A 14,199-nucleotide genomic window follows, 5' to 3' on the forward strand; every position below is an offset into this window, starting at 1 on the left:
CAAGAAGTTGTCAGATTCCATTTTAAGGAAACAAGGCTAAATTTTGATATGTATTTCCTACTAAGTATAAATCTAATCAGCAACTAAAGAAAATTAAATGTTTTATTTTGCTAGTGGCAACAAAGAATGTAATGATAGACATAATAGTTGAAATGTATAGTTAAAGTTATATTTTCTTTTGGCCTCTGCCTTTGTGAAATAAAATAAATAGGTCTCTATGTCTATTTCACAGCCTGAATGGACAGTTTATAGAGTGATTTTCTAGAATATCCCAAAATATAGTGACTCCTTTTAGCAGTGACTGCTACATGTGGGAAGTGTATGTCCATGGAGCTTCACCATCATTCTGTTGTGGGATATTTGTTGCTGATGTAGAAAATCCTATCAGTGGTTATCTTTCATTCCTTTTATCTGATTTAACTTAACCTCAGCTGATTGCTTAAGTCAGTGACTTAAGAATTTTTCATCAGCTCTCCTTGGTAACACATATCATTCATCATAATAGGACTGCTGGTGTTATCAATTGAAAAATCTAAATGGAAGATAAAAAATTATAGTTGAAAACTGAATTGAAAAGAGAATATTTTGGCTGAGATTCCCCCTGTTTTCTACTTATGTTTAATATGGCCACTGAATACCTGTTTTCTGACACTTTGAATCTCATTTGCAATCTAGAAGAACTCTTCATCAAATAAATAGCCCTTGTTGTGTGATGTGCTTCCAGAGAGCATGATAAGAAACTGTGTGCTATGAATTATGCTTCCCAGAACGTTATTATAATAATGGTGTGTGATTGTCCTGTGTTTGAGTAGTTTTGCCTTTTAAGAATATGTAGTCTGTTATAATGGAAGGTAGGCAGGATGGCTGTGGGGTAAAAGGAAAAAAATGAAAACTAATTTTGTTTTCTTGAGTCTTGTGGTGCTTGTTTTTGGACATTTTAATCCCAGCCAGTTCTCTGTTAGCAAAACTGATATAATTTGTACATTTGATGTTCATGATTGAATTGATAAAGGTTTTTTTTTTAAAGTGGAATTTACTGCCTATTTATTCATGCCTCATTTAAAAGTTACGTTTTAAATGATTATGAATGTAAAAATGTGTTTTTGGTAAAAAATACCATTAAGTGTAAAAGCGAGAAAGAAAAATGATCCATTCTCCCCAAATTCAACGATAATCATTATCATTTTGTATATATAATTCCAGGCAATATATATGTGTGTATTTCTTTTTATTGGTTCCATTTCCATTGTGTTTTTTTTTTTTTTTTCAGAGCTAGACACATACAAAGCAAAAGGAAGAGCCAACAGTATTTTCAATTGAGTATCTTGTCCTTTTCGCTTACTCGTGAGAATGTTTTCCTGGGATTAATATTCTTTGATGCATATTTCTTAATACTAGAATAGTATTTCATTATATGGCTGTCCTGTAGTACTGTTTGACAATTTTTCTGTTTTTGGATATTTAGTTTGCTTCCAGTTTTTCACTGTTTTATATATAAAATATATATCGCTTTTCCTCATTGTTGAAATTTTCCTCTTTGCCACTGGCCGTCATGCTTCTAAGAGGAAGATTTAATAGTCATTTGAACTGGCCATGAAAATGATATTTTAGACAATACTTGATCAACATCAATTTTACTTTACCCTTTAGTCTCCTCATCATTCATCATAACCTATGACTTTGGCAATGTTCAAAGACAATGAAAGAGATTGAAATTAATTCTTGTTACTGTCACATCAAATTCATTTATAAAAAATATGTGACTCTTGGCAATCAGAAACTAGAATACTTAGATGATTGGACCTGGATATCAAGCCAGATCCTAAATCCTCTTGAAAGATGCACCACACATTTTTTTTTGGTACATAATCTTTTCTGTAGGTTGAAAAAAGTTGTGAATCCTAGCATGTTGACATTCTGAAGAATATATAGCTTAAGATAGGCTCTTGCAAAATATAGTATTGGCTCAATGAAATGTTATATAGCATCAGTGAGGATTTTTAAAATAAAATGCTGGTGGTTCTTCATTTGGAGGGAGTTTCATTGTGATTCATAATGATGTTCATCTTTGGCCTTAAAATGCCTGCTCAGTGTTCATTTAATCTTTAAGAGAAACCTCATTGATAATTTCCAGATAAGAATTTTAACTCACAGAGGGTAGTGTCAGGAAGAGAACACAGGTCTCTTTAAGCCTGATTCTTTAATTAAAATTGTTTTGCTCTGCTCATTGAGCTCTGTTTTTATGTCCATTTAAGAGAAATTAAATATGGCATGCTTCTGTATATCACAGTCCTGTTGTGTATACACACACATCCTACCCCATGGTTGTGATTATGAAATGAAAGTCTTTCATGTGTGGCATGTTTCATTGGCTCAGTGAAATGTTATACAGCATCACTGAGGATTTTTTAAATAAAACACTGGTGGTTCTTCATTTGAAGGGAGTTTCAATCTGTTTCGTAATGACATTCATTCTAATTATTTTATGGTCATGTGACAGATGCATATCAATTTAAATCTGAACATTTTATACTATTTTAAAGATACTTTATATTAAATGTGAATAATACATTCTTACTGTTAAATTCTCTATAAATTATATAACAGATCAAATATATTAAAGCCTTTTTAAAGTTAAAGCACACAACAAAATCTTACTAATTTGAATTCATTTAAATTACAATTTGTCATGAAATTAGAGAAGATTTATGTTTACTTGTATTAACAGGATGGGGGATGGGGTAGTTGTGAGAGAGGGTTTGGTAAGAAAATTCTAAGAGGAAATCTCAAATTTTTTAGCAAATTATTTTATGAAATCATCATATATGTTGGAAGTTACAGTTTACAGAGAATAGGTTCATATTCTGATTAGCTTTATTAAAGTAGTTCCTAGGGACCTCTACCTGAAAACACTTTTAAAAGACTTAAAAAGAACAAAAATGCCTTTCTTTAAAGTATCATAAGTGTTTAGATTGTATTCACTCTTGCTGCCTTCCTACTGTTTATTCTCGATAGTTTGAAATTACATGCTGTAGTGAAAGCTAATCTGTTTTGGTGTTTAGGAGAAATTATTTCTTATTAAACCCTTCACTTCCTTAATTTCAAAATGGAATCTCTGTGAATTATTATAAGTTAATTTAGAGTGAATAACTTTTAAGTCCTTTTCTCATTTTCTTTGAATATAAAAACGATATGGCCTTATTGAACTCTTTATTCGTTGCCAATTCTGATCTTGTCACCTATGAAGCATATGGTTTTAACTGGCCAAGAGCTATCTGATGTAGATAGTTTTAATAGGAAGTGTGTTGGCCTGAAGTAAATCTATGCTTGGGAAATTGTTCTCTTAAAGGCATTAGTTTGAGAATGTCTGTGAATGCTCAATACATTTGAATAGTTTGGGTAGATGGGCATCACTCCATATCTGTGTGTGTTCTTGTGGTATCATAACTGAGCTGGGGTCTTCAGACTGTAATTTGTACCCACTTTCCATTTCTGGTGGATTGCTAATGGAGTCCTCATCCTTGTACGACGTATCTGTATGTCTAACAGAGAGTATGTTTTGTACGGTTTAAGATGCACTGAGTTTTCCAGGAACGCAGCTGCTGTGCAGCAGTAGCTAGAGGTATTGCATTTGTTGTTTAACATACAAGCTCAAGAGTCAGACTGCTTATTACATCTTCTAGTGTAGATTTGAGCATTTACATAGTAAAATGCCATTTTTGATTATAAATTAATTTCTCTTTATTTCTTTTTGAATATTTCACTTAGGGTATTATATTGATTAAAAATTTTGTTTGTAATATCTATTTATTTGCAGTATGATAAAGGGAGTATTAAAATATTTGCTATAAAAGGCAACACTGGGTGAAAGCCACTGGTCTCAACAAGCACTTTTTGTATAGTCCCAGGTGTTCTAAAGGAGCTACATCCTGAAGCCTTACATAGCACATGGTGTAAACTACACAAATGAAATGCTTCTGAAAGACAAGAAAATTTTCCATCACCTTTCTCTATATAACACTGGTATGGAGCAGATTTGTGGATCATTAGGAATATAATCACAATAAACGTTTTTTTAGAATTATCTTCTGTTTAGCCTAACTTGACTGTGGATGATTTATTTTACTTGTAGAAAAAAGGTTAAGTACATTTTTGCAATTAAATTAAAGAGAATATGGCCTTTGTTCTTGAAATTCTTGTGCATAGTCTTGTGAGTTAAAGATGAAGTCATCCATGATCAGTGAATTCAGTTTCCTCAGTGCTTCACAGAGAATTATTTTTGTCTATTAGAAATAATAACCACTTATGACTACATTGAAATAGTGTTTTCTGAACAGTAAGTGGATATTCTTTAGATAAAGGAAAAAATAACAGGGCTGTAGATACAATCTGACTTCAAAAAAAGAGGCTGACCTAATTATCACAATGTGAGTGAAAAAAATACAAAGCTCAGGGTATTGCTCTGTAGTTTAATGAAAATTATTGTACCAATATGTATCACGCTGCCTCACAGTTTTAATATATTTGAACTACCATAAATAAAATATGAATTAAACATGGGTGTAAAATCTAAATTGCTTTCCTTAAAACTTCCCAGGAGAGGCCATTGTTCTGCGATGGTTAGCTTGTGGGTTAAATAGGTCCTTTTTGGCATCTCACCAATAATGGGCTATAAATGAAGCCACTGAAGCCCAGAAGTCTGACTATATATGATCTTCCCACTATTTCTACTGCCTTAAATAAGACTCTAGGTTTTTTTTTCCTTCCCCCTTATAAAAAGGACTGTAACGTGGTCAGAACTTTTATTTTCATTCAGAAGTAGTCTTGAGCTTGGGGTTAATTGACATTTCTAAGGGCTGCAGAAAGTTAGGTGGATTAGAATATGGGTTTTATTTTCAGACTTTTGAGCCTTTTGCTTTTCTTGGGCTTTGATTATGTGCAAAGATAAATTTTAAGTCCCCTTTTGAAAACTGTGTTGGTCAGAGTTTAAAGTACTCAGTATTTTAGTTGAATTTAGGAATTTTATTAGTGATTAATGAATTTTTGGATAAAATACAGTTTTTACTGCTACAAAGCACACACTAGTTCATAACAGTAGGAAAAGGGAAGAATGATTTATGAATTGAAGTTTTGGAGTGGTGTTTGACTTTCTGTTTACCAAAGCAAATTATTTAGGCAAGGACATTAGTCTTGGTGGAAGCTTTTTAGCACATGAAAGTAGGCTTGTCCACTGTTTCACTGTTATAAAATATATGTTTTAAAAAATGTGCTGTGAACCTTGCTTGTGTCACTGTGGTAATTAGGGAAGTAGACTAGAATATGATAGATAAATAAATGTTAATTGATCTGTGTTACTGTACAACCAGATCTTTATGAGTAATGTATACATTATAGTCTCAAAATTACTTTTGAGCAACAACAACCAGCATGCATCAGTCTTTTATAATTTAGTTGCAGATTATTGATTACGACTGCCCTTTGAACACGCACAGATCTCCTCCATTTGTGAAAATCATCTTTTATTTATAATTTTTCACATTGCTTCTTTTTGTTTCATTTCTAAACTTGGTGAAGAGAGGCCCATAATTGCAGCCTTCTGGTGATCTCCTTCCACTGATTCCTGATGCCCAGTCTGCTTTCCATGCACTCCAGGGATGATAGGTAATTGTAAGCCATGCTGCTGGATCTTTCTCCCGTGCCCAGGGTAGACATTAATTCACTGAACCTGGACTAGACCTCAGTGTCCTACACAGAGCACCCCAGGCCGCTGCTGCCAGCTGATCAGAATTGGCACATGAGATGAAATCTATGTATTGTTTCAGCACGTTACCTTGGTTCATTTCTTCCTTTCCATTCCATTTCTTCTTTGTCTCTAATGATGTTCTTCTTTTACTCCCCTCCTTCATCTGATGAATTTTTAAGGCCTATTCCTTAGCCTTCTACTATTTTTTTCTTTATACTTTTTTTTTTTCCAGGAGAATTCACTGAGCTCAGATCTGTAACAACCATTCCCAAATCAGCATTTCCAACCAAGTCTCAAATCAAATCTGAATTTCAGGTTCAAATATCTAATTGCCTGCAATTCCATGTGGTGATTTTACCATTACTTGCAATTGAATGTGTCTGAAACTGTACTCATTCTCTTTCTTCCCCAAAAAGCTTCTCCTTCTTTCCTTAATTGACCATCATGGGTATTAATTTTCTGGCATCTGGGTACACCTTTGATTTCTTTCTGTTTCATCTCTCAGTCACAGATGATCAGTTTTTCCCTTGAAAGCCCTTGTATCTTAGACTCCATCTTTATGGCCAGTATCCTAGCTGAGGTCCTCATCACCTGTGCCAGTGTCTCTTAAACTTGAGCTTCTCATCATCCCACCTGGTGGGCTCGTTAGCATACAGATTACTGGGCCTCACCCCAGCAGGGTTTCTGATTTGTAGGTGTAGGGTGGGGCTGAAATATTTGCATCGCTAACAAGTTCCAGGTGATGCTGCCAGGGCGTGGGTGCAGAGAGAATGAGGCTGCATTTTGAGAACATTGCTTTAAGCTTTCCACCCAATTTCTCTGCAAATCTTTGCCAGAATAAACTTCCCTGTAATACCCTGTTTCATTGCATTATTTTCATTTTTTATCAGCTGTTAAGTGGTGCCCTATTTCTTAACATTTCTTACCCAAACTCTTGCCTAGTTTCCAAGGCTCCTTATAGTTGAGCATAATTTACCTGAAGCCTGAATTCAGTCCCATCAGGTTCCCATTCAGCACAGCTGTGTGAGGGGAAGGCCGTCAGAAATTTTTCCAGTTTGGGCTCTCATTTTACAGATGAGACAGCCATGGCCTAAAGCAGTGATGTGTTCGTGAGCAAAATCACAAAAACAAATTGTGGCAAAGCAGTGACTATATGGGAACCCCCTTGATTTCCAGCTTGGTCCTCTTTATAAGCTGTGAGTCCTTACAGAGAAGCCTTTGGATGCGGCCACACTTAGGACTATTGGAAAAAAAAAAACCAAACAGGTGTGGGTGGTTTTGGTACTTCATTTGGGGTTGGAGATTTAATGCTGTTGAATTTATAGTTTTATCCCCAGTGAACAAAATACATCCATTTGTGAAACAAACAAAAAAATTAAGCTATGCATCAAAAAGCAATATCCAGAGGTAATTATTATTTTTTAATTTAAATTATAGATCTTATTTTCCTAGAGGCTTTGTGGAGGTCTTGCAACTATTATTCAGGATATTAAGACATGAAATACTAGGGGTGGAGTGATTCTCAATGATTCTCAATACTGGTTTTATGAATTGTCTACTTAAAAATGTGGAAACTGTAGAATTTGAATGATGAGCTTGTCTGCTGCTATACAGCATCTGCAGCCGGGTATTGATGTTTGTTTTCACATAGAATGGAATGTGGAGCTGAGTTTCCGTGAGTGCTTGTTATGAAGCAAACAATAAAATGGACGTTATTTGCATATTATGCCATTTAAATTAGAAATTTACGAAGGTATAAATCCTGATGAAGCAGTAATAACACAAAATAAACAGTTAACTTGATGCAGTTAATGTTTAGGTTGCCAAATTCTTTGTAACACGGTGCCTTCTGATCCAGTATTTGTGGTTATGAATGTGCAGTTAAGGATTTTCATCCTAACATCATCATTAACATTAATGTGTAAGTAGCCTCAGTTACCCTGCCAGGTATCTAGACAGATGGCATTTTTTTGAAGGCAGTCTTAAGATACATTATCCTTAAGGCTTTAGTAAATGTAATTGTCGGCTGAACATCATCATACTTATACGTGTGTGTATTTTTAAATCAGGTTTGTCTGCCAACTAGATGGTGCCACAGATGGATAACAGGCAACTGTTACATGTTTCTTTCTAACCCCTGAGATTTATTCTGGTCATCTTTCAACTCTTCTCCTAATCAAACCCTATACCTTTTATAAGATAAGATCCTGCAGCCCATGCTGTGAGTCATTTACTTCTGATATACTGTGTGTTGTATTTCATTGATTGCATGGATGTTTCCAGTATTATTTTTTAAACAATCAGTGCTCTTTTTGTATTAATGAATTTATTGAAATTGTAAGATAAATGGATATTTCTGTGGAGCTGAAGATTTAATTTGGCTGTGTCTTACAGTATAGGCTTTGGCTTAGCTGTCTCAATCCTGGCAGAGACAGTGTTTACCTAAAATCTGCTGCTTGTGTTATGCAATTACATACATTAATTTTTTTCTGAGTGTAGTTCTTCATAGTTCTCTTTGGCGTTTTTAAGCTAGCAGGTGAAAATGATAGGCTTTATAAAGTTGGACATGATGTGTTATCAGTAAATGGTAAAACCAGAAAGAGAAATGGAATAAAGGAAAAATCTCAAAGGACCTGACATTTTTCTAAGAGGCAAGCAGTAATTTTTATTAAGTAGCTTATGGAGATTGTGTAAGCAACATTGTAATTGGGGAGGGAATTATAGTGTAAGGATTACGCTAAGAAAATGAAGGAAGGGGGAAAGTCATAGATGGAAAAGGTACAAAGGAAATTGGTATGTCCCTTAAGGTCCAGGGAATCTATGTAAGTCTGAAGTCATGGTTTCATTTCTGGTCTTTTGTTTTTTCATAGATGATAAGGCATTCATAAAGTAATTTTGTCTTATGGAGTCATTTCTGTTCACCATCAAGGAACTATCTTAAATATATCATAGTATTCTGTCCCCTCCACCCCTTCCCATTTCTACCCCTTGTTTAACCAGTTTCTGAAAACAGAATTTGGACATTAAGTCATGTAACATAGAAGGCAGGTGAGGTATAATGAATTTATGCTACACTTTCTCAGAGGATTAAGACCATGGTAGTCACAGTTCCTATGAGTACTAAGAATCAAGTAATACAAGGTTAGGAGTTTATTATTTGATTCTGAACCCAAACTATTAATTAGAAATTAGAGATTCTTAGAATTTCTTAAGAATTTAACTTCTTAGGAATTTAGAATGTGGCTAAGAGGGACAAAAGATTTCTAGGCAGTCATTGAAGAATAATATTTGGACTAACCAAAACATGTTTGGAATGTTGTTTACTAAAAACAGACAAGAATGTGTTAGGAATCATGAGCTGCTTTTAATATAAACATTTATTTTCAATAGTAGTTTCAAATAAAAGAATCTAGGGCAGACTTGCTGTAACCAAGTAATTTTAACGCTTGACTTTTTCTCACATGTTTTATGGTCAGTGTTGTGTCATCTATAACTAATTGACAAAATGCCAGTGTTTGTGGTCATTAAGATACATTTGCCACTGAGAAAAAAATTAAAATGGTTTCTGAGAATATTTTACAAAGTGCAGTGTACAAATATGTGAAGAAATCATCCTTTTGTCTTAATACATTATGAAAGGAAAGTGTGTATGTATGTGACAGTGTCAGAACCGTACTTACTGAGTCTGAACTAGTTTTGCAGATTTCCACGGCAAATCTGATTTATATGGCTTGAAAATTTCTCATTTTTACTTTTTCTCATTTCACAAACTTTGCCAGTCCCTAAAGATCTGCTTGGAAACTCACTGTGCTAATAGGCAAAGCTGGCCTTTCCCGTGCTTCTCTTAAAGTAGCCCATCCTGAAACACTGACCTTTTAGTTTAATAACAGTTTTATTTGAGAAAATGTTCAGATCCTGAGAGCTGAAAAGAGTGTTTTCAGAAAGGCCATTTTAAATAGCGGTCTCCAAATGGTGTATCTTTTTCCCTTATGCACTTCGGACCAGACCTATCAGGAGAAATGTATTGTTGCTTTTTGTATTTTATTGATTTAAAAACAAATAACATGAAACTTAGATTTGCTCAAAACCTATTACCACACTGGTTTATTTTCCTGCCTGGGCTTTGAATAGCTGTTTTAGGTTTTAAACTCTTTATGTTAGGTCATGTTTTATCTTTTGTTATTTTAAAATTCTCGATTGTAGCTAAGGTAATTACTTTTTCAGCTGTGACCTTGGACATGAGACCCAAAAGTTGTGTGTAGTTTTGTGTGTTTTTCTTTTCCAGAAAGAGCTGGCGCATTAGAAAGACAGCTGTGCTTTGGTTCCTTGACTGACCAGAAGTGGTATCAACCAGCCAGTCCCTTGGGCATGTCTTCTTCAGTGGCCTCAGGGTTTCCCCACCCTTTGCACCTCTGGCGCTTTCCTCCACCCACGTTTCTCCCTCCCCTTGTGGCCTGCCTACGTGGTATTACTATTATCTCCATCTATTTATCACCTCGCCCCACGGCAGGTGGCTTGGCTAACATGAAAGGCAGGAGGAAATAGTGAAGGAAGACAAGCCTGAAGCTACACTTCTTTCTCTGCAGTCTCTCCTGCATGGCTGCCTTCCCAGCCACCCAGCTGGTCGCCATTTGGTAATAGCGTCCTTACCGTTCCGTTCCAGGTTTATCACATCATCATAAAAAGCTCACTGCTGATTTTGGCTTTCCCCTTGGTAGGAAGCCCCTATGTAAGAGGCATAAAATACACTACAATGACATGTTGTATCAGCTCACTTAGAAAACTGGTCTTGTTGTTTCCTGCTTAGACCTGGTATACCAAGGTCTTACTGAAACCTAGTTTTAATTGAGTAAAATTCATTGTGATTGAGAATTTGATTGAATTTTGCCCAAGAAAAATTTTGCTGTGATAATTTGAAGCAGTCCAGGGGGTAGTTGTGATTTTACACACAGCCTGACTGTGTGTTGATCCTAACCACGATGTTCAACTTCAGAGTATGGTTTGATCAGGTAGTACTAATTGGTTTAAATACTTGTCTCAGTTTTTACTACTAATAGAGCTACTAGCTGTGAGCAACTTGAAAAAACGTGTGGTGTCATATTGTTTTGCTTGTTTATAAGAAGGAGATGAAAATGTGAGAATCATCACCTTGTGGAGTGCATAGGCTAGAACTTCATAGCCAGCTGACACCTATGTAACCTACCTGGTCTTGTTTTTGGATGGGGAAACCAAAACTCAGGTAGGTTAACAGCTTTATCTAAAGTCTAGCTAATAGAAGAACGAAGACTATCCATATCCAGAGTCTTCGCTGAGCTATTATTGTCTGTAATTTCTCTGCTTAGATTTGTATGGTTTTAAACTTTCAATGCTGAAAAAAATCTTAAGATTTGCCAAATGCAGGTAATTCTCTGTTCTAGTTTTTTTTTTTTAATTTATTAATTTTTTAATTTTATGTGATCTTTGCAAAGCGGAAACTTGTCTCTTTCTCATGCTGTAGACTACAAAGCAGTAGAGAGGGCAAACAGCAGCATAGTATATAGTTCAGAGAGACCCTGGAGAACAACCTTTTGAGAAACTGCTACTCAGAGTCTAGTAACTTCCCCAGGGTGCCCCAAATTGTTGATGGCTAAGCTGGGATCAGACCTCAACTAGTGTTAACCCCTTTCTATGATTCCTTGTTCATTATTCTTATTTACATTGTATTTTTTTAATAGCTTTATTGAGATACATTTAAAATATAAACTTCATTCATTTAAAGTGTACAGTTAAGTGTTTTTTAGTATTTACAGAATTATACAGTCATCTTGCAATCAAATTTCAGAACATTTTCGGTACCCCCTAAGAAATCCTGTACCCTTAGTTGTCATGCTCCATTCCCTCTGGTTCTGGTCAGCCACTAATCTACTTGCTGTGTCTACAGATTTGCCTTTTCTAGATGTTTCATATCAATGGATGGATACAATATGTGATCTTCTGTGTCTGATTTCTTTCACTGAGCATGTTTTCAAGGTTCATCCATGTTGTAGCACGTATCAATTCTTCATAACTATTTATGGCTGAATAATATCACACAGTGGCTGTACTACATTTTGTTTATCCATTCATCAGTTGATGGGCATTTAGGTTGTCTTCACTTTTGGGATATTATGAATAATGCTGCCATAAATACTCATGTATAAGTTTTTATGTAGACATATGTTTTCATTTCTCTTGAATATATATAGTACCTAACAGTGGAAATTGCTGGATCATATGGTAACCCTGTTTAGCATTTTGAGAAACTGCCAAACTATTTTTATAGTGATCACTTCATTTTGCATCCCACCAGCAATATCTAAAGGTTTCAAATTCTCCACATTCCTACTGATACTTGTTATTGTCTATTGATGGTAGTGGGTTTGAATTGGTAAATCATTGTGGTTTCGATTTGCACTTCTCTCATGATGAGTGCTACTGAGCAATTTTTCATGTAATTATTGGTCATTTATCTTCTTTAGAGAAATACCTATTTATGTCCTTTGCCCATTTTTAATTTTGTTGTCATCTTATTGTTCTGTTGTGCAATTGTTTCGTTGTAAGAGTTCTTGGTATATTCTGCATACAAGCCCCTTGTCAGCTATATGATTTGCCAGTATTTTCTCCCATTCTGTGGGTTGTCTTTTCACCTTCTTGATGATGTCATTTGATGCTGTTATTATTTTATGATAGTCTACAATTAAGAGAAAACATCCTTAGGACCTTTCATGTATCTTATTTGTTTGTTATTGACCAGTGTCGGCTAAATTTTTTGTAGATCGTGTTGTAATTCATTTTTTGCATATTGCCTGAGGTAGTGTGCTTATAGTGTCAAGATTATTAAGTAAAGTGCCATTGAAAAGCAGAGGCAATACTGTCTAGACGCAACCGTTTGAAATACTGGTTAGGTGTTATGTGTATTCTTAGATCTTAAGTGTTTCTTTCTGGTGATGTCTTGATCATAATTTTGGGTGGTGGATTTCTAGTGAAGAGAAAATAGTCTCTGCTTATTTCTTATGGAGTGCTCTTAAAGAGTATGTAAAATTTGTCTATTTTATTTGCTATCATAGCTGTAAGAATCTTACAAAACATATTGTACAAAATCTTCTAATTGGAAAGACCAGATGTTTCAAATGAAGTCACCAGGTATTTAGAAGGCTCCAGCCGTGTTCTCAGCACTGTTCTGTGTCTCTCTCTCCAATTGTTGGCACTTGAATTTGAGTGACATGTTTTTCAAAAAATACGGTTTTAAAATATTTGTAACTCATAAATTCTCTTTTTTCATAAATCATGGGGAAATGAATGTAATAGAAATGACTTTCTGTAATAAGTGATTTTTCAAAAAAGGTGTAATTGTCAATGTGGGAATGCTTTGGTGTCGTTTTCCTCTCTAAAGTCCCTTCTTTTTAGCCTCTCCTCCCCCTCTATGCAATTGTCAGACTTTAATGGTAGGACATCATTTTAAAGAATTTGTACTTAATAGCTCAGTCCCCACAGGATAGTAAGCAGTTCCTTGAGTTTATTATAACTTTTGGCAGATGTGGAAATTTTTAGGTCATCAGGGAAGTCTTGATTATATTACTCCTGAAGTGCATGGATTGGTCTTTTCCACATGCTTCAGTAGTTTCAAGGAGACATTGACCAGATGGCAGAACTTTGTCCGTTAAGACCTAGTCTCAGTTCTATTTTCCTGAGTATTCTCATGCTTTTGTTTTAAAGAAGTCACTCATTTTATTTTCTCCTTTTTATTGATTTTAGTTTCTGATGAAGAATTGAAAAGAAGAGTGGCTGAGGAGCTGGCATTGGAGCAGGCCAAGAAAGAATCTGAAAATCAGAAACGGTGAGTTTCATGGTGTCTGAGATTTTGGCAGACTTGTCATTATGAAATATGTTTAAAGAGAAATGATTGTAATAAGACTAATTATTTGTGTCTGAACTTGAGAATGTGCTGAACATATGAATATGTCCATTTTTGGTTTTGTAATGTGCTTGGTAAAGCCCTAGTTACCCCCTTCCCAAACTCAATTGTAAATGACCATTATATCTCTTGTGTTGTTCTTAGTTGCATGAATAACTGAGCCCCGTTTTTTCAATATGTGAGAAGTAGTAGTTGAGGATTCTCCAGGCATTTCTCAAGCTAGTTTCTTTTAATGCATGTATTTATGATTGAAAGTTATATTGTCTATCATTATTAAGGTTAACAGTATTGTAGCTAATAATGAATGTCATATGTTATACATCATGCCCATGTTAATAAGTGGCATTCATTAGTAATATGCTCACTTAAAGAAAATCAGACATTACAGTACATGTAAGGTTGAAAAAACCAAAATCCTCCATAATTCCGTCGTACAGAGATAACCACTCTTGAATATTTTATTCCTTTAGATTTTTTTTCCTGTGTACATACTTCTATATTATTGTTGTCATTACTGCTGCTT

At 34.9% G+C, this 14,199-nt stretch overlaps 1 protein-coding gene across 5 annotated transcripts in view; it reads left to right on the plus strand.

Annotated features, from left to right (window-relative positions):
• CHCHD3 (coiled-coil-helix-coiled-coil-helix domain containing 3) overlaps window positions 1–14,199 on the plus strand; it is a 257,560-nt gene that overhangs the window by 43,095 nt on the left and 200,266 nt on the right. For all 5 annotated transcript variants that reach the window (XM_010975674.3, XM_064487348.1, XM_064487349.1 and 2 more), the window contains one exon: window positions 13,517–13,598. In XM_010975674.3, the coding sequence (XP_010973976.1) occupies window positions 13,517–13,598 (82 nt within the window). The remainder of the gene's footprint in view (window positions 1–13,516; window positions 13,599–14,199) is intronic.

This window comes from Camelus dromedarius, chromosome 7 (assembly GCF_036321535.1).
Source record: "Camelus dromedarius isolate mCamDro1 chromosome 7, mCamDro1.pat, whole genome shotgun sequence".
Lineage (NCBI taxonomy): Eukaryota > Metazoa > Chordata > Mammalia > Artiodactyla > Camelidae > Camelus > Camelus dromedarius.